The 21,275-nt window shown below is 37.2% G+C and overlaps 1 protein-coding gene and 1 long non-coding RNA gene across 2 annotated transcripts; both read left to right on the top strand.

Annotated features, from left to right (window-relative positions):
- The first annotated feature begins 1,565 nt into the window (after positions 1–1,565).
- NUP42 (nucleoporin 42) lies at positions 1,566–9,244 on the top strand. The gene is made up of 7 exons (XM_034402059.2): positions 1,566–2,587; positions 4,223–4,418; positions 4,898–4,992; positions 6,134–6,210; positions 6,311–6,397; positions 7,921–7,999; positions 8,135–9,244. The coding sequence occupies exons 1-7, from the start codon at positions 2,464–2,466 to the stop codon at positions 8,656–8,658; spliced, it is 1,182 nt and encodes a 393-aa protein (XP_034257950.1). The 5' UTR covers positions 1,566–2,463; the 3' UTR covers positions 8,659–9,244.
- Positions 9,245–16,634: 7,390 nt separating this feature from the next.
- LOC132709398 (uncharacterized) lies at positions 16,635–21,271 on the top strand. Its single transcript, XR_009620400.2, has 3 exons — positions 16,635–17,124; positions 18,695–19,129; positions 19,317–21,271. It is a non-coding gene; the product is annotated as an uncharacterized LOC132709398 (long non-coding RNA).
- The last annotated feature ends 4 nt before the right edge of the window (positions 21,272–21,275 follow it).

Here is a 21,275-nt window from a genome sequence, read left to right as displayed (position 1 = left end):
TGTGTTGTTTTTATTTATTTATGTTTGTCCTATCAATGGTCCAAGCAATCACTATCCATTACATAATACCCCAATGGTATTTTAGAGAGCTTTAAAAATCTGGCTATTTCTTCTGGCCTTAACCAAAGGTGTCTGAAGTTTCCCCATTCCACCAGATGTTGGTGCTATGGTCTAATGGATTTACCATCTTATTCTTTTTTTCTTTTCTAGTCTGGCTCTAATTTTATTGTTTGTTTTGTTTGTTGTACTATGAGCTATCTAGAAGTCACCCTGGAGTCAGGCAGTAAAGTGAAATAAAAAAAAGATAACATCATGTACTATTGCTTCAAATTCTGTTGCAGCAATAGAAAATTATAGTCCTTTTCTTAACTCTATCCCATACACATAGAAAACTGTTAAATAGTACAAGACTTGACAAATATGTTAATGGTTGAAGTTTTGGGGAGAGATTTTTCTAAGGGTGCCGATAACCAGTTTGTGAAATAAACAGATTCCAACATCTATACCACTGATTTGTGGATTTTGGATCACATGCAGTATGCACTATGGAGATTATTTTGGCAAGGTTATAATGTAGGAACCTCTTTTCACCCTGCATGTAATCCTTAATCTTGGGGAGCCACCTTCCATACTTGGAAAGTAAAACAACTTTACATTTTACTTTCATAAAGTACCCACATGCCATACTTTACGAAAGTAAAACAATCTCACATATACTACAAACGTGGATTTTATTAATCGTTAGGTTCACTAAACCAAAACAAAGCAGATTACATTATGGTTTAGCATGATGAGTGAATTCAGACAATATTAGATTCCTGCACCAAAGTAGGTACCTGAAGGATATGGCCAATCACAAAACATTTTTCTAGAAGGCAAAACAACTAAAGACAGAATAAAGATTGGGGGGGGGGGTATTACTTGACTATTTTGAAGTTTCCTACTCCAATAGACAAACCATAAATTCAAAGATAACCTATGCCAAATTATTTTAATATTTGATTTCAAAAATCACAGCATATACTGTTATCAGTTTTACAGAATACAGATTGATAATCAAAAAGAGTTAAAGCAGCAACCAGAAACAATATTCCTGACAAAACACTAAATAAAAAATGGTGAATATGAGTCCCCTCCCTGCAAATCATAAAGCACTGTTGGAAGAAATAACCAGATCCAGTTCCAAGCCAGGAGAAAGGCACTGGAAATAAAATGGAGGCAGATTGGAAAGAAAGGTTCAGTTCATTGATGAAGCAGAACCACCAAGGTCATGTGATTCTGGGACAGCTGACAAAATGGAGTTTAGAGAGGGTGGGTTTTATACCTTCTGAATTCCTATGGGGTAATGGCTAGCTCTATAGGCAAAAGGGGAAATGCAAATCCTAGGTGTTTGTCTGACCTAATTTTGTCAACCTTTGGCTTGATTGTGTTGCTTATCTGAAGTTTCTGCCTGACCCAGTCTTTCTGAATGGATTATCAATCTGCATTTCTATACCCTGGCCTCCTCGGTTTCTGCTTGGTGACAGGAAAACGGGCTGGCTTCTGCCTCCCTTAAGGTTTTTTTCCATTTCTCCTGGGGGAAATATTCTATCCTGCCTTTTTAATATTTCCCAATATTAATATTTCATTTTTGGGGGGACAAGGGCTTCCACAATTACTATTTTCCATATACATGAATCTCTCACTATCTTGCTTTACAGTTCAAAACGAGGGGCTTAATAGAACTATAATTGCTTAGTATTTTTATTAGGATCTAAAAGCATTCCTGAAAATAAAAGTGGCATTGGGAGAGCCAATTAGTCAAGTGGTTAAAGCACCAGCTAAAAAGCAGAGGATTATCAGTTCAAGTCCAGCCTTAGCTTAAAGTTGCCTGGGTGACTTTGGGCCATACTTTCTCTCAGCCCAACCCACCTCACAGGGTTGTTGTGGAGAAAATAGAGGCGGGAGGTATCTTCAGCTGTCTGTTAGGACATAATTATAATTTAACAGTGTCTACGTTTAGATAAATAAAACCCTTTCTTCCCCATTTCCCCAACCCTTCTAATTTCAAAATATAAAATAAAGTGGGGTTGATATTAGCGGCACAATACGGAGACTTCCTGATGTATCTATACTTGCTGAATGTCGCCTTCAGAGGCACATTAAATTTTTACCACTATATATTTGGGTGGCTGTTTTTTTTTTAAATTAACCGTAACGAGAAAACTAAAATCATTTTTTTAAAAAAAAAAAATACTTTTTAAACTGTTTTTAACATGGCAATCTGCCAATGCATTTACTTCCGCCAAGGGTAGTCTTGTCGTCGTTACGTCATCACTAGACGCCCTAATTGCTGCGTGCCCAAGCACGGCCAAGTCGTATTACAAATACTGCGTAGCCCTAGACAAAATCTTGCGGAGCGGATACGGTAGTGGAAGCAAAGCGGGAAACTTGTATTGGCGGTGGTGAGAGCGGTGCCTTCTCATGGCTCACAATTCTGGTTGGGTTTGCTCTTACTACTTGCAGGGCAACTGCCGTTTCGGTGATAGATGCTGGTATGAGCATCCACACGGTGGCAGAGCCAGCCAGGCCTTTGCCCAAAACTCAGGTACGGAGGGGATTTGGGTTCTTCATTAGCCTCTTAGGGTTGCCGCTTGCGATTTCTAGGGTCTCTTCCCGCGGGGAACGTGGCTGCATAATGGACTTGCTCGGGAGAGAAAGGTCCGCCTTTGGCTAACAAAGTGTTTTTAACTTAGTTTGCTTGTATTTTGTTTTTAAACCCCAGCCTCTTTTACAGTGACCGGTTGAAACCTGGCCGTACTTTTTAAAAATTGGGATGCTTAGTCTAATTTCTTTACCGTTCTCCTTGCGAAAGAATCCTATAGCAGTTAACAAAGTTAAAACGGATTTCAAAAAATATTGAAATCCATTAAATAAGATTAAAACAAGGTGCGTTACAAAAACCGCAGCCTCGTTCTGTAATAGTTACTATTCAGGCAATGTGCTTGAAGTTATTCTACTCATGTAATAAACGTGTTAGTGTTCTATGGATTTCAGGGGGATCTGCTTTAAGTAGAACTAAATTCATCCCACCTGAGTATCCCGTTAATTTAGGTCTCTTTCATTTCAGCTGCCAGTGCAACTTGTAATTAATTGCAATTATTGACAGTTCCAAAAACTGTCCATTTTTGGTTCCAAAAATGCTGAAATGCTATTCAAGTTTGTTGGGCTTTTGGACATCCATAGAGATTAAACAGTTAAAGCCTGTTTGTTTCCATTTAGTGTAAATGATGGAACACTGACTCAATGTGGTCTCTGCAGATTCTCAGAATTTTAAAGTCCAGCACAGATAAATGCAAGGTCAGACTGCCTGCAAAATGGCCAGCACCTGTGCTACTATTATCCTGTCTCAAGGCCTCTCCCTAGCTGGAACAGCAATTGTTAGTTATAAAAACTGAGCAGAGATGCAGCTGGGTATGGTGTAGGACGTGTGTTTGTGTACTTAAAGCAGTTTCTAAGCAGATAGAGATACTATTCTTTATAAGTAGTATTTGGAGGAGCAGGTAGTGGAGTAGAAGAGGGAAAGAATGGAGTTGTGCCTTTGAGTGCTGTGTATTTGGTTTTGGAACCCTCTGACTTGGATATATATAAAAGAGCCCCTGGCAAAGATATAATTGTAATACCCAAAAATTGAGATATCCAACCATACGTGTAGATGTGACTTAAACTAATGTTCAATAAACACTCCACAAAAAAAGTTTTGGCTAAAAGGGGGCTGTAAAAGGAGAATGGAGTTTGCCTTTCACAGGGCTCAGACTCTGCATCCTGGTTGCAGAAACTAGATCTCTTATCTATACCAAATTAACATGAAAAAAGCAGAAGGTCAGATAGGCTGAAATGCCAAGGAAAGAACAGTGTAGGAGGCTAATAGACCTCCTTAAAGGGATACAGTCACCAGAAGGGTCACATTACAGGAATAAAGATGATCACAGTGGAGAAGTAATCTGGTGGAATAGAAATTTACAATGTAAAATAAGTATGATAAAGAGTACAAAGCTTGTAATATTATGGATGCTGTTGTCTAGGGATCTACGTTTGAGTTATTTTCTATAGATTTTGGATTTGTACTCTATCAAATAACCTTTCTAGGCCAATTTCTGTTACTTAATTCTGTAATATAGATTAAATTATTTTTTACGCAAAGAAGATAAATGTTTGATACATTGTGCTCTTTTTTGTTCAGGCCCCAGCAGAAGAGGAGCACGGGGTGGACAGCACCATTATTCTGTTAGCTTGCAGGCATTTAATTACTCAAAATCATCTAAGTGGAAAACCAACAAAGATCCCAGATCCTCAAATTTTTCTCAGAATAGATTTGCTGCGTTAGATTCAAGTGAACATTTGACTAACAATACTACACCTGAGGAAGAAAAACTTAAGTAAGTGGCATTTTTCCTTTAATTACTATGAGATTTAAATGTGCAGTTAAAAACAACAATCCTAAACTCAATGTCTTCAGTTCTTTGCCATGGTTGTTTATACAGTTCATTGAACTGAGTATTATAATTGCATGCAGAATATGCAAACTGGCTTATAGATATTTTATAGGTCTAGACATTCTATACCTAGAGGCCCTTGGGACAAAGGCACTATCCTACTGGTAGGATTTCTTGATAGTGGAGCAGGACTCCCATCACAACTTGCTCTGTCAGTTGTCTAATTAATTTTAGATCAGGTTCTATATTTGCATTGGGCAAGAAAAAGATTAAGTCTTTCATAAAATGAATTATGCTTTTTGCTATGCTCAGTTAGTCTTGATTTGTCTCCATGTTTAAAAACAGTGAAACCTTAAGATTAGCTTGGTTTGATTTTACATCAGTTTAGTATGGGTTACAACTTTCCATTATCATTTATTCAGTGAAATAATAATGAAAGACATGGAGATTTGGGAATCTTCTGGACAATGGATGTTTTCCTCCTATTCACCAATGAAAGAAAAACCTAATATTTCAGGTACAAATTACTCTATTGTTAGGTCTCATTGGATGAGACATTGCACATATCTGTGTAACTAAGGCACTATGGATTAAGTGGGATATTTACACTTATTTTTACTTATTAAATTTATTTGCTGCCCATCTTGCAATAAGGCAACTCTGGGTGGCTTACAACATAATAAAACAGTATTATAAAATATAAAAACAGTAAGTATAACATTAAATTAAGAATTTTAGTTAAAATGGCAGGAATATACAGTGGGTGAGGGTGGATTAAATTCTATTTAATCCAATAACCACTTTCAGAAAGGAACACCCACATCTAGGCCCCAGGCTAACCAGCCAGGTTGGAAGGCTGAAAGAATGGGGGATGGATCTCACTTCAAAGAGTACAATGTTCCAGATAGCAAGAGCTACAGCAGAAAAGGGTCTGCTCCTGGACTCTGCCAAGCAAAGTTCCTTGACCAACTTTTAAAAGGCTGGTTTTGGACAGAACAGTTCTGTTTGCAATGGAGAATATTTTAAATCTAAAAGATCTACATCCCCATATCTCCTAATTCTCTGCAAATGTCTCTCTTTTTGAATGGTGCCCACACAAAACACACACTGTGTGGCCAGGCTCTTATGCTCTATTGGAGGCTATATACCTTGGGAGCTATTCACAGGAGAAAATGGAAAGCATATGAGGTCAATAATTTATTTTCCTTAAAATTACTATTGTCTGTGACTATAGAGATCTGTCACTATAAGATGTATTTAAAAATCAGGCCAAAATAATTTAGACAAGGCACCTTTACTCTAATACGGAATCAGATTTAGGAGACAACCATATGTGTGATATCCAGATCTCAAGTAGGATCTCAGATCCAGAGTTTGCAATTGACTGACCACATTTTTAGAGGGGAAAAAAATCAGCACCAGAAGACAGCAAGTGTTGTGAACGGCAATATGGGTCAATTGCTGGAAGATGGGTCAAAATTTTTGACTTGGTTTTACAGGGGCTTAAGAGACAAAGCAAATGTATTTTTATTTGCTAATGAATTATTTTGCCAATGAGTCTTTCTTAACCACAAATTGTATCTGTATGTATAGTTACTAGCCTTGCATTATGGGGATAAAATATTTCCCTTTCTGCTCTTTGATTGTTATCTTTACAGGTTTCTCTGACTTTCTGCCAGAAGAGTTGCGTCTTGTGTATTATAACTGTAAAGCAAACAATAACACACAAGTTTATGTAAGTGTCTATATTGTTTAATGTAGAAGGCTGAAGCACTTTTTAGAAAATTATTTCAAATGTGAAGCCAGTAGTGAATAACTTTTCTTCCTCTTTACAGGTCAATTCAGTCCAGCAGCTAGTTATTCAGTGGAAAAATAGATTGCATGAATTGAAGAATGCAACTCCCTCTACTAAAACTACAATGGTGAGTACAACTGGAAAGTATTTTTTTAAAAAAATGTTTTCATATTTTTGGTCCTGATTTTCAAACCAGTAATAATTTGGAGCAATAAGTCAGCTTAATAATACTTGGAACTAATAGGGGAAAGCTTCAGTGATAAGATTGAGTTTACTGTAACTATTGCTGTTCAGATAACTGGATTTAATTAGCAGCCTTTATAAACACATTTAAAATTGTAGGCAAAATTTTAGGTTATCTTTTCAGCATTTATTTTACTTAAAGGCATTTGGAGAATTATATAGAAAAATAAACTAGTGGCATAGAAATATAATAAATAATCAGAATTCTGTACAGAATCTACAAAGTTTTTATCTGCTGCAAATCTGTACAAGTTGTATCCAATGCAGATAAATGCTTTTCTGAGTTTTCATTCTGAGCTATTTCAAAGGACAATCAGATAAGATAGGCGTCTCTGGGCTCTTAGGCAAAGGTTACCAGTAATGAAGGCTTGAACATCACATTCCCTCCATATAAATATTGTTCCAGAGGTTTAGAAATTGGACTAGACTTCCAGTTTTTCAAATGTGAAGTGTTGCCTCACCTTCAGCCAGGGGATAGAAGCCTGACATCTTATTCAGCTTTTCTGTCTAGGTCTCTGAGAAAAAATGCCTTTTTCCCTTGCCTTCCTGCCAACAAATTTATAAAAGAACCAGGCTTCCTTCTTGATCTTAAAAGACAGTAATTGCCAAATTGGAAAATAAAGGAGCACTATGCTCTTGTTTAACAGAAACTTGAAATTTCTCTGGAGTAGAGGCCATGAAAAAAAAAGGAAAAAGGAAATAAAAGTGAAATCAGATTTTACAACAATGTTGGCAAACCCTTTGCACTACTTATTCCATTCCCTTTTAATATTAAACTGACTACAGGCCTCACAGTTTATGTATTGTAATTTTAGTATAGTAGACCATGTGCGATTGACAAACTGGATTTTATCTTAGATTTTATCTGTTATTTTATTCTAGAATTCTTCATTGTGTATTTACTGAATGTTTTTATTTGTTCTGGGCCATGACTGTAATAAATTGAATTGAAACAATGTAAGTAGGAAAAAATAGATAATAAAAATTATCTCATTTTAATATATAAATAGTTCTCAGTAACCACAATTGAGCCCAGAATTTTAGTCGAAAGTCATTGTCATTAAGAGAGTCACCACACGGTTGTTAAGTGAATACATCCTCCTAAATGAATGGTTTTTGCCAGAAACAAACAAAACACTTACAAATGTCACATGACAGTTGGAAGCTGCAATCAGTTATAAATAGGATCTGGTTGCCAAGTAGCTAAAAAGTAGTCACATGACGGGGGGGGAATGCAGCCATCATTAATTTAAGGGTAAGTTGTAACTTTTAGGGGTCCATCATAACTTTGAACGATCATTAAGCACCCAACTGTTAAGTAATACCAGTATGTATGTGCATTTTAAAATACTTAATCTGAAGCCATAAAACAATATGTGAAATATAGAATTTATGTTTGTTTTTAAGGAATTGAAGAATGTGACTAGTCACCAATCTCCTCCATTTGGGTTTGGACAACAGCAGACGCTACCTTCTAGAACATCAAGTAAGGAATTTGTTTTGGCTGATCCATTTTACCACATGCTTCATTTTGATTATCTTAGTTTCCCCTTTAATGCAGTTTTCTTTTTCTTAATATTGCAACTATTCTTACAACTTTTTCTATATGCTATAATTGCAGGCTTTCCTACGGATGCATGGAATACTGTTCAGGCCTTTTCTTTCAAATCTCCTGAATCTGCTGCTGTCTCATCTGTAAGCCACACAGATATCCAAGGTGCTGCACTTCCTTCAGCTGCTCCTCCTACAGTTGGCTTTAATAATATGTCAGATTCTTCAGCAAGTTCCTTTTCATTTAATATGGGTACAACATCGGATGGAATTGGAATACCTACATTTTCTGGATTTGGAAAACCCTTTTCTGCAAATTTTTCACCAGACACCACACCTGCAACAGTATTTGGAAAAGCAATTGCGCCTCCTGGTTTCAATTCTACATATACACTCTTTGGAGAATCAGCACATTCTCTTCCCAGTAATATTGCAGTAACATCCCCAGCAATTCCAACTTTTGGCTCTTCAGAAGAATTATTTACTTCCCAGCTTCGACTGTCTACAGAAGAATTAAGACAGTTCAAAGGTGTAAAATTCATTTTGGGGAAAGTCCCATTAAGACCGCCACCCATGGAATTTCTTAATATGTAGCACGTGGCTGCAGATGCTCTTTCTATTTGTTTTTCTACATTTGTTAACATATATACTACAACTAAATCCTTGGACTAAATTTAATTTTCCTTATTGGTCACTACCAGTGCTTCAGAATTATTGGATTTATTTCTACTAATGAATATCCTTGATTTATTAATACAAAAATGGAAATATTTAGTTTGAAAAAAAAATGTTGAAAATAATAGTTATTTAACATTCATTCTTCGAACGCTAGAAGTCTGAATATAAATTTAGTAATAAGCCTTACTAATATCAAAAGTACTGTATTTTCTTTGGCTGTTGCCTGTGCAGATGGCTTTAGTAATCTGCCAGATTTATTAGCAGGTTTCTTTTCATTTAATGGTACATCTGATGTGGCTACAACATCAGATGGAATTTAAACACCTGGAGTTTTTGGATTTGGAAAACCTTTTTTGTGCTGCCTAGATTATATAATATTAGTCAGGCTTATTACTGTTCTTTGTGATATAGCCATATGAGTATAAATGATAAATTTGCAGAGGGTTAGTAAGGCAGCTCTATTCAATGCAAAGGAAGAAAAATAAAATCACTACTGTTCAAATGTGTCCTGGTGTCCTTCATACTATTTGCATGCATCTGGTTGCATACTAGAGTTTCCTATGAAGGGAAAGTTCAGAGCTATTGAGGTGCTTCACACCCTAAAAGATTGGGGAGTATCTAAATAGTCCCTTCAGTATAAATAGAATGCCTTGACTTGCTAAAAATAGGGCAAAAGCTGGAAAGTATGCTGTTGTACTTTTTCTGTTTCCACGTGATTCCTTTGAAATTACAGAACACTTAATGTTTGCTCCTACGGCCACTACAGAATAATGGCTAAGGTTTTGGCTTTGTTCAGGAAAATGCAGGCAAATTTCTGAGGGAGCTCACACTAACTAACTCATGGCCAATTTCACTCAACCCACTTAGCTTATTATGTTAATATGTTGTTGTTATGGTATTAAAATTAAGGGATACCATCTCAGCAAAGTAGTGCAATGTGTACAACCTGCAGAATACATACACTAAGAATACTGTGGTTTGTCATTTTGAACAGTATTTAAAATTACCTTTTTTTCCCCCTTCCATTCAATTGTGTCCAGTTATCAGATACTGCCTGGAAAGTCTGCCGGTTTTTTTGGGAAGGATTTTCAGAAGTGGTTTGCCATTGCCTCCTTCCTACGGTTGAGAAAAAGTGACCAGCCCAAGGTCACTCAGCTGGTTTGGTTCCTAAAGAGGACTAAAACTCACATCCCCCAGTTTCTAATCTAATGTCCTAACCACTACACAATAGGCTCTCAAAAGAAACTTGGTCTGTAGCTATAGATCACTATTTTTGGTTGCAACTAGTGTTAAAGAAAGAAGCGTTGACAGTAAATTTGGCATTGATTATAATGGAAAGTAAAAGAAATAAAATACTTTTCTACTGGAGGAAATTTCTTTTAAATGAAAAGATGTGAATAGCAAATGGGATATTTATCATATTTAACTTTCAATAGCTAATTACCTACAAAACCAAATGGAGTTGAGTAGAAATAGCCCATGCTGTAACGGAGGAAATAACCCACAACAGGACTGTAATTTTGAGATTTTTTATCTCAGATCCAGGGAAGAGCAGAAGCATTTAGTAAAACATTTTAGTAACTCATAAACATTTTTCTTTGGGATGCCAGTAAAGCTCTTAAGTATGCATGTGACAAATTAGTTTGAAGGAAATCATAATTTGAGGAAGAGGAAACTTATGGAATGCCTACTTCAAAGTAGCCATTTAATGAAATTATTTATTTGCATTTCTAAAAACCTAAAAACAAAAGATGTCATAACATCTTGCTGCAGATCTTTCACTGATCTGTATTTGCATTTTGATTTTATTTTACAATACAGTCTTCAAATACCTTTGCAAGGGATTTATAGTCACGATTAATTAATGAAATCCTTAGAATGGGGCCTTCTTGGGGAGGCAGTATTAATGTTTTACTATTTAATTACCTGACCAGGGAAGTAGAATTCTGACTGCACAGTAAAAAGAGTTGACTGATACTTATTCAAAGCTAAGAGAGTTATAGAGCACTAGAGAGATGCATTACGTACGTTCGGAGTACAAAGAAAATGCATTCTGTAAGGCACATCTAATTGCTTTTATTGACAATTACTTTATGGGAGCAGGCACTGGGGCAATTAGACTCCCACTCATAGTAAAGTGTTCACCGAAACATTCTGGGGCTCAACATTGCTATTATTGCTCTTCAAATTAATTACCTGTGCTTTCAACTGAAGAGAGAGCAGCAACTAAGTAAAACTCTAATGAATAAAGAGCTTAATATTGGCTCCCAACGATTTCCATGTTTTTTTGGTAAACATAGCTTAAAGAAAGAAGTTCCTTATATGGCAAGGAAGGACACATCCTTTTAGAATAGCCCTTCAAGCTAGTTTGGAAGTTTGCCGTGTGTGTGTGTGTGTGTGTGTGTGTGTGTGTGTGTGTGTGTCTGTCTGTCTGTCTGTCTGTGTGTCTGTGTGTGTCTGTGTGTGTCTGTGTGTGTGTGTGTGTGTGTGTGCGCCTGCCTGCCTGCCTGCCTGCCTGCCTGAAGAGATAGATAGCTGTAGTTTGTGAAGTGGTAGATGAATAGCTGTATTACTCAGTATTTCCTGATTGTGACCTCTCCATTGTTTTGCCCCTCTTGAACCTAGTTTGGCAAGCAGCCTGAAGAAAAGAGTAGATAGCCAGAAGTTCCCTTTCTTTTTCTCCTTTCTTCATTTACTGCTCTCTTGACCAGAAGTGGCAACTGAACAGTATGAGCAATATATAAGCAACATAGGACCGCATTATTTAAAATGTCAACAGGTGAGTTTTGGCAAGCACCTGATAACAACCTTTGACAACAACCAATCCAGTTGCCCCTCACAAACAAACACAAATGCCTTGACAATCACTTTCCAGCATGTTCCATGCTAATCCTACATGTTTTAAGATACTGTATATCAGATATAGAAAGTCTCATCTATGGAGTGATTTATTGTTCTATAGCAATTTTCTCCAAGAGACTTGTTAAATTACAATTTCCAATATGTTAACTGGTAGAGAGTGCTCAAAGGCTTAGTCTAACTCAAAGTAATAGCATGTGGGAAAGACCTTGGGAGATTGGCAAAGAGATGCTGCCTAGGAGAGGGTCAAATAAGAGACAGCACAGACTGCAATTGTATAGTGGTTGGCAGTGGTGGGTTGCCCCCAGTTAGGACCCGTTCGCAAGAACCGGTAGTAAAACCGGCGGGAGGCTCCACCCACTGATGTGGATGTCATCAAAGTAGATCTGCACATGTAGGCATAATGCGAACTATAGTAAAGGTAAGTAGAACCTACCCCTGGTGGTTGGAGCAAGAGACTCAGAAGATAGCAATAGCACTTAGATTTATTTACCGTTCCCCATAGTGCTTTACAGCACTCTCTGAGAGGTTTACAAGATCAGCATATTGCCCCAATAATCTGGGTCCTCATTTTACCAACCTTGATGGAAGGTTGAATCAAACTTAAGCCGATCGGAATTGAACTCCTGCTTGGGCAGAGTTAACCTGCAATACTGCATTCTAACCAGTCTGCAACCACAGCTCCTAAAGTTCTCTGCATGTAAATGCAGAGTAATGGCAGGAGAATTGTACTTTCAGAATTGCAAGATTCTATTAATAATAGCTTTACAATAATGAATTAGCCTATTTGGTCATGTCTTTTGTCTGGTCTACCTGGTAAAACTCAACTAGAAGGTAAGAAATAAGAAACAGCTCTACAAAGTTAATCACTTTAAATACATCTTTAAAATTGCTGCTAAAATATTGCGACAGCATGAATAAGCATTTTTATTGTTTAAAACACTGTTTTCCTGTCAGCAAGCTAGTCACATTTCTATAAATAATTTATGAATTTTTCTTCTAGATCACATGAAACATAGTCCGAGCATGTGCTCTGTCATATGCTCAAGGTAATTAGATTACTTCTGATTACACAGAAAAAGCCCAATGTCCTAGACACATTTTTTTTCTCTTTTGTACCTCTGCCAATACCCTAAAGAAATTGGTTTTTAGAAAGTCAAATGAGAAAAAGACATTATAGTGTTAAGAGCAATTTTGGAGACTGAAAACCGATCTTAATTATCTTAATTTAGATACTGTACCTATAGGTTGCAATGTAATAAAGTTATTTCTTTAAAAATTAGATTTCCCCTCACATTCCTGATCTCTTAAGATGCCGATTAAAGTCAAGAAACCCACCACTCTTGACAGCGCTTAAGCTGCTGACCGATCATCAGAACACCACACAAAAGTGGATGGAAGCGTGGAGTAGCTATTCCCCCCAAGATATTTCTGAGCATATTGTATACCTCCAGGATTTAATCTACCCCGACACAGATTACAATACATACAATAGAATTAGAATGACTCATGGGGTGTGTGCCGACTCCTTGTATAAATGGGGAAAGACATCTTCAGCACAATGTGATTGGGCCCCTCAACAGACTATCCAACATGTAGTGAGGGAATGCTCTAACAGAAGATATCCAGGAGATTTTAGGGACTTCCTCTGCGTAACAACGACAGCTACTGACTGGATCTCCAAACTCGACATTAAACTCTGAAATGTTATTTCTGTTTTCCTCTTAGGTTTTCTTACTGCTTTTTAAAAAAATTGTTTTAATTATTTTAACCTGTAAAAATGAAGTGTTTTAATATTGTGTGTGACCAGCCATACGCTAAATAAATAAAATAAATTCCCCTCAGTGATAAAAACACAAAATAAATTGTTTTCTTTATATAATATAAACTATACATTTTGAAAATGTAGACTATACTATGTAAGGAAAGCAATGTTGAATGTATAGTCCCCAACAGCCGTTGTTCTACAATAGAGGGCACAAACATCCAAAACACTAAAATGAATGGCATTGTGACCAGTGGTGAGTTTCTACCGGTTTGCCCTGGTTCGGGCGAACCAGTATCAGTGGCAGGAGGCTCCGCCCATCCGCCCCAACATCATCACGGACCCTCTGCTCATTCTCAGATGGTTCTGTGAATGTGCATAAGCGCTGTGAGTGAGCGAAGTGAGCACGTACAGGGGAGCGCGCTCACAGTTCCGAACCGGTAGCGAAGGCAAGCAAAACCCACTATTGTTAGTGACCAATTTTGTAGAGATTACATAGGCACAGAATATAGATGGTGAATGTTAAGGGCCAAACAATTTGGCTAAATTGTCCATTATAATAAATAAATAGTCCACTATCAATATTTTACAATTATATTTATTGAATAAAGCTGCTAGTTATGGGGAGAGCTGCTGAGAAGCTTAATGGTTAAAGACATTGAGCTTGTCAGCTGGAGAGGTGACAGGCCGGGTTCGAGATCTGAGATCCACACAATGGGGTTAGCTCCCACTCCTGCCCTAACTCTTGCCCACTTGGCAGTTTGAAAGCATGCAAATGCAAGTAGATTAATAGGTACTATTTCAGTAGGAAGATATGAGCATTTTGGGTGCCATAATCATGCTGGCCACATGATCATAGAAATTTTATTTGGATAATGCTGGCTCCCTTGGCCAAGAAACAAAGATGAGCATCATGCCCTAGAGCAGGCGTGTCAAACTCGCGTCATCACGGCATATCCAGTGGTGGCATTCAGCCATTTCACATCACTTCGAGAGACGTTGTTTGTTAATTTTCTGAGCAGTTTGACAAACTGGTTGTTGGAAGAAATCATTAGGGCAGAGAACAGGTTGTTAAATTACTTGAATCCCACTGGACATATCGCAAATTTTCTTCCTTTGCTAAATCAGGTGTGGGCATGGTCAGCGCGTGATGCATCCAGCCCACAGCCTGCAAGTTTGACAGCCCTGCCCTAGAGTCAGATAAGACTGACAGGGAAACCTTTATCTTCCCATTTAATCTTCCAAAAATAAGATATACAGTTTAAAACTATTTATTTTTAGTTTCATCAGACCAGGGGTGGGTTCTACTTACCTTTACTACTAGTTCGCAACAGGATCACACACACATGCTCGCTTTGCTCATGCATGCGCCTTACTTTTGCGCATGTGGCTTGCTTCTACGCATGCGCAGGTCGCTTCTGATGATGTCAGGATCAGTGGGCAGAGCCTCCCGCTGGTTTTACTATAAGAAATCTATAGAACCGGTCCGAACCGGGGGCAACTCACCACTGCATCAGACTGCTTTAATTGAAGTAACTTTTTCAGTGCCTTTGTAACTTCAAACATGGTTGCATATCAAGGACTACATGTATAGCATTTAAAAGCCATTCACAGAGCATTTTTATGCTTAGAGGTCCATGAGATTGAATCTTCCCTTTCTCTAACTAAAAAAAAGATAAATTATACTATAAATAATACTTATTGGTCCCAGCAAGCCAGTTCTGAAACTTTGAATTAATCTATAAGATGAAAATTATGATAATGGTGAAATCTTTACAACCATCACCATGTAATCAATAAATGGTATGGCATTCAATTGAGTATAGGATAGCTTGTTTTTTTCTAAAACTGAGTGATTTAAAACAGACACTCCAATATATAAAAGTAGATCTTCCTTTTGAAAATAATTTTTAAAGGCAAGATGTATAGAATATAGGTAGTCCTTACAGACATTCATTTAATGACCATTACAATGGCACTGAAAAAAGTGACATGATCAATTTGCAAACTTATGACCATTGCAGAATCCTTATGGCACATGATTAAAATTCAGATGCTTGGCAACTGGCTCATATTTATGATGGTTGCAGTGTCCCAGGGACATATGATCACCATTTACGACCTTCTGACAAGCAAAGCCATGGGGAACCCAGATTCATTTTACAACATGTTACTACAGTGATTCACTAACAATTGCAAGGAAAGTTGTAAAATGGGGCAAAATGCACTTAGCAACTATCTCGATTAGCAATGGAAATTTTGGCTCAGTTGTGGTCATACGTCAAGGACTGCCTGTATAAAGCCTGCTATAGCTTATCTGTAGATTCTGAAACTTCCTTGGAATTGTATTAAGCAAATTGTTCAGTTGGTATCTATTGACAACATTTTCTCAAACAGTGGGAAATGGCTATGGAAATTTTCGCTATGAAACACACGTAGAATGCCTTTCGATCTGAAGAAGCATTAAACCATGGCTTTTTAAGAGAAAGTAGCAAACTTTTTTTTTTCACATTCAACACTTTGAAAAATTAATTCCTTAGTTCTATAACACACTGTAGGAAGTTAGCACCCACCCCTTTCCTGGAAGAGTGAAATATTTTAGGAAATATGAAAAAGGCAGAATATTATATTTCCCTGGGATAAGCATGTTTTGAAGCAGCTCCCATCTTCCTGCCCCCCCACCCTTTGTCAATGGGCCATTAAGGCTTGGGCCAGTCTATTCTACATAACAAAGATCTACCTCCTTCAGGCAGAGCCATAGTAGGAATTGCGAAAGATAGGATTAGCCCTCTACACAATAGCAACAGAAACTAACACAATGGGACCCATCTAGACGAGGCTCACCACATGGCACCTGGGAAGATTGCATCAGCCAGCAAGACCCCCACCCCCTGGGAGTCTGACAACCAATCAGGATACTCTTTTGTGGCCCCAAGAAATGCAGAGCCAGAGAGAGCATAAAAACCCGAGGATTTACTGTATTTGCCCCTTTTCTGTTCAGGAACTCAAGCCATGTGATCCTGTCCACCATTAAACCATCTTTCCAAGCAGTCTCCATGTTTCCAGTGTCTGTTTCCCCACTTGGAGCAGAACCCAGAAGGATGTTTCTTCCAACAACACATTACTTAAGCTAAAATAATTCTTTCTGCCAACATGTGAGCACATTCCTTCTATAAATATACTACCTCTCTTACACTTTTGTTAAGTGTAAATGATGAGCCAAAATATATTTTTTCTTTAATAACTATTTTTTAAATGCAGATTTTTTTTTTCAGAAATGAATAGGTTAATCTTCTGTTTACCTTAATCAGAACAGCTGACAAGTCCTTCCCCCTCAAGTGTTTGATCAATTATGGCTGGTTGCAGTTCAAAACACAGGATTAAGTTCTATTTAGTGCACTGGAACTTCAGAGGAGGTAGGGACAGAACTGAACTTTTTAACATAATCTTAACAAAAATTGGCTTTTTGAGACTTGTGTGAAGCTGTAAAATGATATGTAACGTAGCAGGAAAAAATCACCGGGGAAAGTAATTGTGAAAGGAAATACCTTTCCCTCCTTTCCATTATTGCATACATGAGACCAAAATGATTTAAATTTAACCAATTAGCACTCCCAGATAAGTTACTAAAAAGCTCATACATTAAAGTTGATACTAGCTTGGTAAATCAAATAACTAATTTCTCAATCTGTATGGGCAGTACCGGCCAGAAATTTAGAGTGTTTTAATCCCAACATATCTGGAAGACACCAGATAAGGTGAGTATTTTATTGAAGATTTATAGGGCTCTTGTAAATTTGCCCACCAAAAAGCTTTTGTCTGCTTGTGAATTTCAACACCAATTTTTTTTTTTTTAATTTGATTTATATGCCGCCCTTCTCCGGAGATTCAGGGCAGCTTACAATGCGTTAAGCAATAGCCTTGTTTACATCTGCTTATTTTGGCTAACTCATTCTCTCCTCCCCCCCCCCCATGGTTTTAGGGTTAAAGCTAGGTATAGGGTTAGAATTATCACTCAAGAGATTGACCTTGTGCAAATTTACGTACTTATTATATAATCACAACAAGGCTATTGCATTAACTGATTAGGCAAAAAAATTGGATTTACATTTGTGACAGACAAAAAAAATGAACACAAGCCATTTGCAATCCTAATCTGGGGGATTTGAAGATTAATTATTTTAAAAGCACTCAAAAGAAACCATGATGGTTTAATATATATCAAGAAGTATGCAGCCCATTAGTTTTTTTTACCGTTCTTTATCAGTGCTTAATTACAAACTATACATTCATGATGGTTATACATTTTATAATGTAATTTACTATCACACCTTATTTGAGACTAAAATATTATTTCATTGTTCAGTTTTGTTATCCATATTTATAAAAAGACGAGGAAAACAGACAATATTACAAGAAGGGGGATGGGGGGAAATGAAAACTTTCATCATTCACTACCTTTTTATTTTGCTATCTCCTTTTCTACCCCTCTTGGGTTTTCTCCAGTTTGCCTTGTAGGAGTTTTAAGCACTATGTAATTGAGCCATATATATCAACTCTGCACATCCAGAAGGTGGGATATATTCTATCTAGACAAAAACATAAATACTGAAATATGGCAAAGAGCTGGGACTCCATACATGTTTGAGACTACAATTCCCAGAATTTCTTCTGGGCTAAGTTGCCTTGGAATTTTGGGAATTGCAGTCAACTTATTTTCAGGATTTGAGAAGAATACAGACAAGAGCAAGTAACAAATTTAATTGTAATTTTCAGATTGTAATACTTTTGTCTTCTACTCAGTATAATGTGAAGTGAATCTAATAATAGTGGCTGAATTGTTTAGTAGCTTTGGATCCAGTGCAGGAAGAATTTCATTATTTAATACAGTTTGAATTGGAGTTCAATTCTATTAGCAAATTAACCTATTTGGTACTTGTCATAAGCTCTGCCCCTTTTTAAACGATTTTTCCTTTTATTATGATTTTGCTTTTAATTTGATTTTCTTGGATGCTGTTTGTTCACATTGAATTTTTTAACTAATAACAAGAAGCATTGCTGTTCTTTTTCCTAACATATTTAATGAAATAATATTTTCCTATTTTTGTCTATTTTTGTTGTATCTACTTTCCAGAACTTAAAAAAGTATTCATTTCCAGAATAGATAAATTTAAATTTGTACTTTAATATAAAAAAGCTTTTTAAAGCTGTAGAATAGGCTGTGAATATTGCTTTATTCTATACATTATTCATCTGTTTCTGGCTTTAAATTCTCATCCACAGTATTTATACTTCTTCTATTAAAATATCTGTTTTTACCACATGCAGGCAGTTCTCAACTTGCAAGCATTTCTTTCGTGATCAACTATTGCAGCATCTCAGTGGTGGAATTCAGCCAGTTCGCACCACTTCGGGAGAACCGGTTGTTAACTTTTGGAGCAGTTTGGCAGATTGGTTGTCGGAAGAAATCATTAGGGCAGAGAACCGGTTGTTAAATTACTTGAATCCCACCACTGCAGCATCTCCATGGTCGGTGATGAACATTTGGCTGTTCGATAACTGGCATGTATTTATGATGGTTGAAGTAGTCCCAGGGTCATGTGATCACTTTTTGTGACTTTTGGCGAAGCACTATCAGCGCTTTTGTTGGCAGTGGTCTCAGCAACTCTGCAGGAATTCCATCAACTCCTCGGACTTTGCAGTTTGGCAACTGGTTGAATGCTCAAACTACTTCCTCCTCCAAAAGATCTGGTTCTATTTCTGGTAGGTCAGCTTCTCTTCTTACAGCTTGGCCTTGTTTTTCATTTGTGTAAAGTTGTTCTGTGTATTCTTGCCATCTTTCTCTGATTGCTTGTTGGTCATGTAATTAATGACAAATACATCCTCTGATCATAGCCTTTCCTGGTAGCTTCATATTGCAATTAATAAGAACATACATTCAATTTTCCAGATACTAAGATTGTTGGATGAGCAGGCAGAAAAACAGCCATGGAAATGATTGAACCCTGGGAAACAGAACGCTCGTCAATCAACAGGATTTACCCCCACTTTATCAAATACTTAGAAGGCAAGAGCTTGGCAGCACAATGAAACGACTTAATAGCCAGCCATCAATACCCCAATCTACATCTAAAAACCTACACACAACAGGCACCATATAAATACCCTGAGGTTCCCAGTTCCCTGAGGATGGGGGTACAACATGAATCTGAAAGCACAGAAGACAAAATCTCTGGTCCCTTGACCAATCCAAATTGGATCCCGCAACCTTATGATTGAAGTTTGGCTTCTAATTATAATGAAGAGTTGCTATGGCTTTGCAGTTAAATGCTCCAGTGTTTGGGACATAAATATTGAAATATTAAAATGTATGATTGTATGAATGCTTTTTTAACTCCAACACTGGAGAGTCATATATTATTGCTGAACCTCTAAGAATCTTGTAAAAGCCCTGCATCAACTCTTTTTCAGCTATCAGTATCTTTCAAAACATCTTAATAAGATTTACTCAACCTAATTTATATAATTTGTGTGATGACATACGATATGTGTTGTCCAGCATGAAACCTGATACCTATTAAGAATATCTGGAGAAGACACAAGTTACAGAGGACCCATCTGAACCAGTGGTGGGTTGCTACCGGTTTGCCTCAGATCGGGCAAACCGGTAGTGACGGCGGCGGGAGGCTCCGCCCACCCACCTGGACATCTCTGTGCATGCGCAGAAGCTTCTGCACATGCGCAGAAGTGTCACACGTAAGCGCGAGCGTGCACGCATCCACGAGCGAACTGGTAGCGACCAGATTTGAAACCTACTGCTAATCTGGACATGACAAAACAAATAATTAGGTAACAAAGTAGGTGACACAAGATTGACTTGTTTTATTCAGAAAGATAAATACCTTATTTCAGGGTTATTTTCAGAGATGGGGTAGAAGAAAACTTTTGCTAATCAAATTTAACTCTGTCAAGCAATCATGTTGATTCATGTTTTGCTCCCACATGTCAGGATTTTGTGGTTATTGTTAAGCTTATAAAAGGAGCCCAATTTCCCTTCTCTTCTTTGAGAAGAGAAGGCCTATTGTCTTTAATAGTTAAGTTAGTAGTGTGTATCATGTGACAAATAGCATTCAAAGGCAGTGAAGAAAGAGCCATAACTTTTAGCCTTCTTCAATCTAATAGAACCCTCATAAATTGGACTTTCAGAATTATCCCAGCAGGCTTTGTCTGTGCCAGCTGTCAGCTGATGGAAGTTGTAATTCAGCACACCTACAAACAATAAACTGGATAATTCCCAGGGTAAAAGAGTGAGTCACTTGGCAATCATGTGAATGCCATCTAAACTCCTGAAGAAAGTATGCTTTATGTAGGGGAGAGCATAAGAAACAGCTGACCATGTACAGTTTCAAATTTGTGACATGCCACCACACTTTTTTTTACTATTCTTAGTGAGCATATGCCCCTCCCCAATTTATGCCACTAGCTAATGATGATTTCTAATCCAACATTTAAGGGAGCCCTGCTGAACATTTAAGAATGTTTTCTATCTGAGAATGTTTTTTTTTAAAGCATCATGACAATGTTCAATATAGTTCTTGCTTCAGATTGGAGTTAGCAGATTAAAATTAGTTAGAATTAGTTAAATTGTGGTGTCTAATTGTGGTGTCTCACAATTTTGTGTCATGTTTTGTGACCCTGAATTTGTATGCATTTGGCTGGGTACTGTAGGGAAACCAATGATCTACCTAAGTTTTTAGATTTTATTAAATCTCGCAGCATTTTTGTGTAAAACCTACCCACAGATTCTCATGAAATGAAAATAACATCTGTTTCTAAAAAAGTAGATGAAATAATAGAAAGATACTTTTTATAACTGATATTAAATTACTATAAAATGGATTTAGAGATG

The sequence above is a fragment of the Pantherophis guttatus genome, chromosome 4 (genome assembly GCF_059756535.1).
Source record: "Pantherophis guttatus breed Tessera chromosome 4, ASM5975653v1, whole genome shotgun sequence".
Classification (NCBI taxonomy): Eukaryota; Metazoa; Chordata; class Lepidosauria; order Squamata; family Colubridae; genus Pantherophis; species Pantherophis guttatus.
Note: the sequence above shows the minus strand (reverse complement) of the source record. Positions and strands in the feature narration are given on the sequence as shown.

Excerpts from the sequence above, each read along its gene's own strand:
- NUP42 (XM_034402059.2), top strand. The coding sequence starts at position 2,464 with ATGGCTCACAATTCTGGTTGGGTTTGCTCTTACTACTTGCAGGGCAAC. Across the intron at positions 4,419-4,897 it reads CCTGAGGAAGAAAAACTTAA|TGAAATAATAATGAAAGACA; the intron begins GTAAGTGGCATT and ends TCATTTATTCAG. Across the intron at positions 4,993-6,133 it reads AGAAAAACCTAATATTTCAG|GTTTCTCTGACTTTCTGCCA; the intron begins GTACAAATTACT and ends TTATCTTTACAG.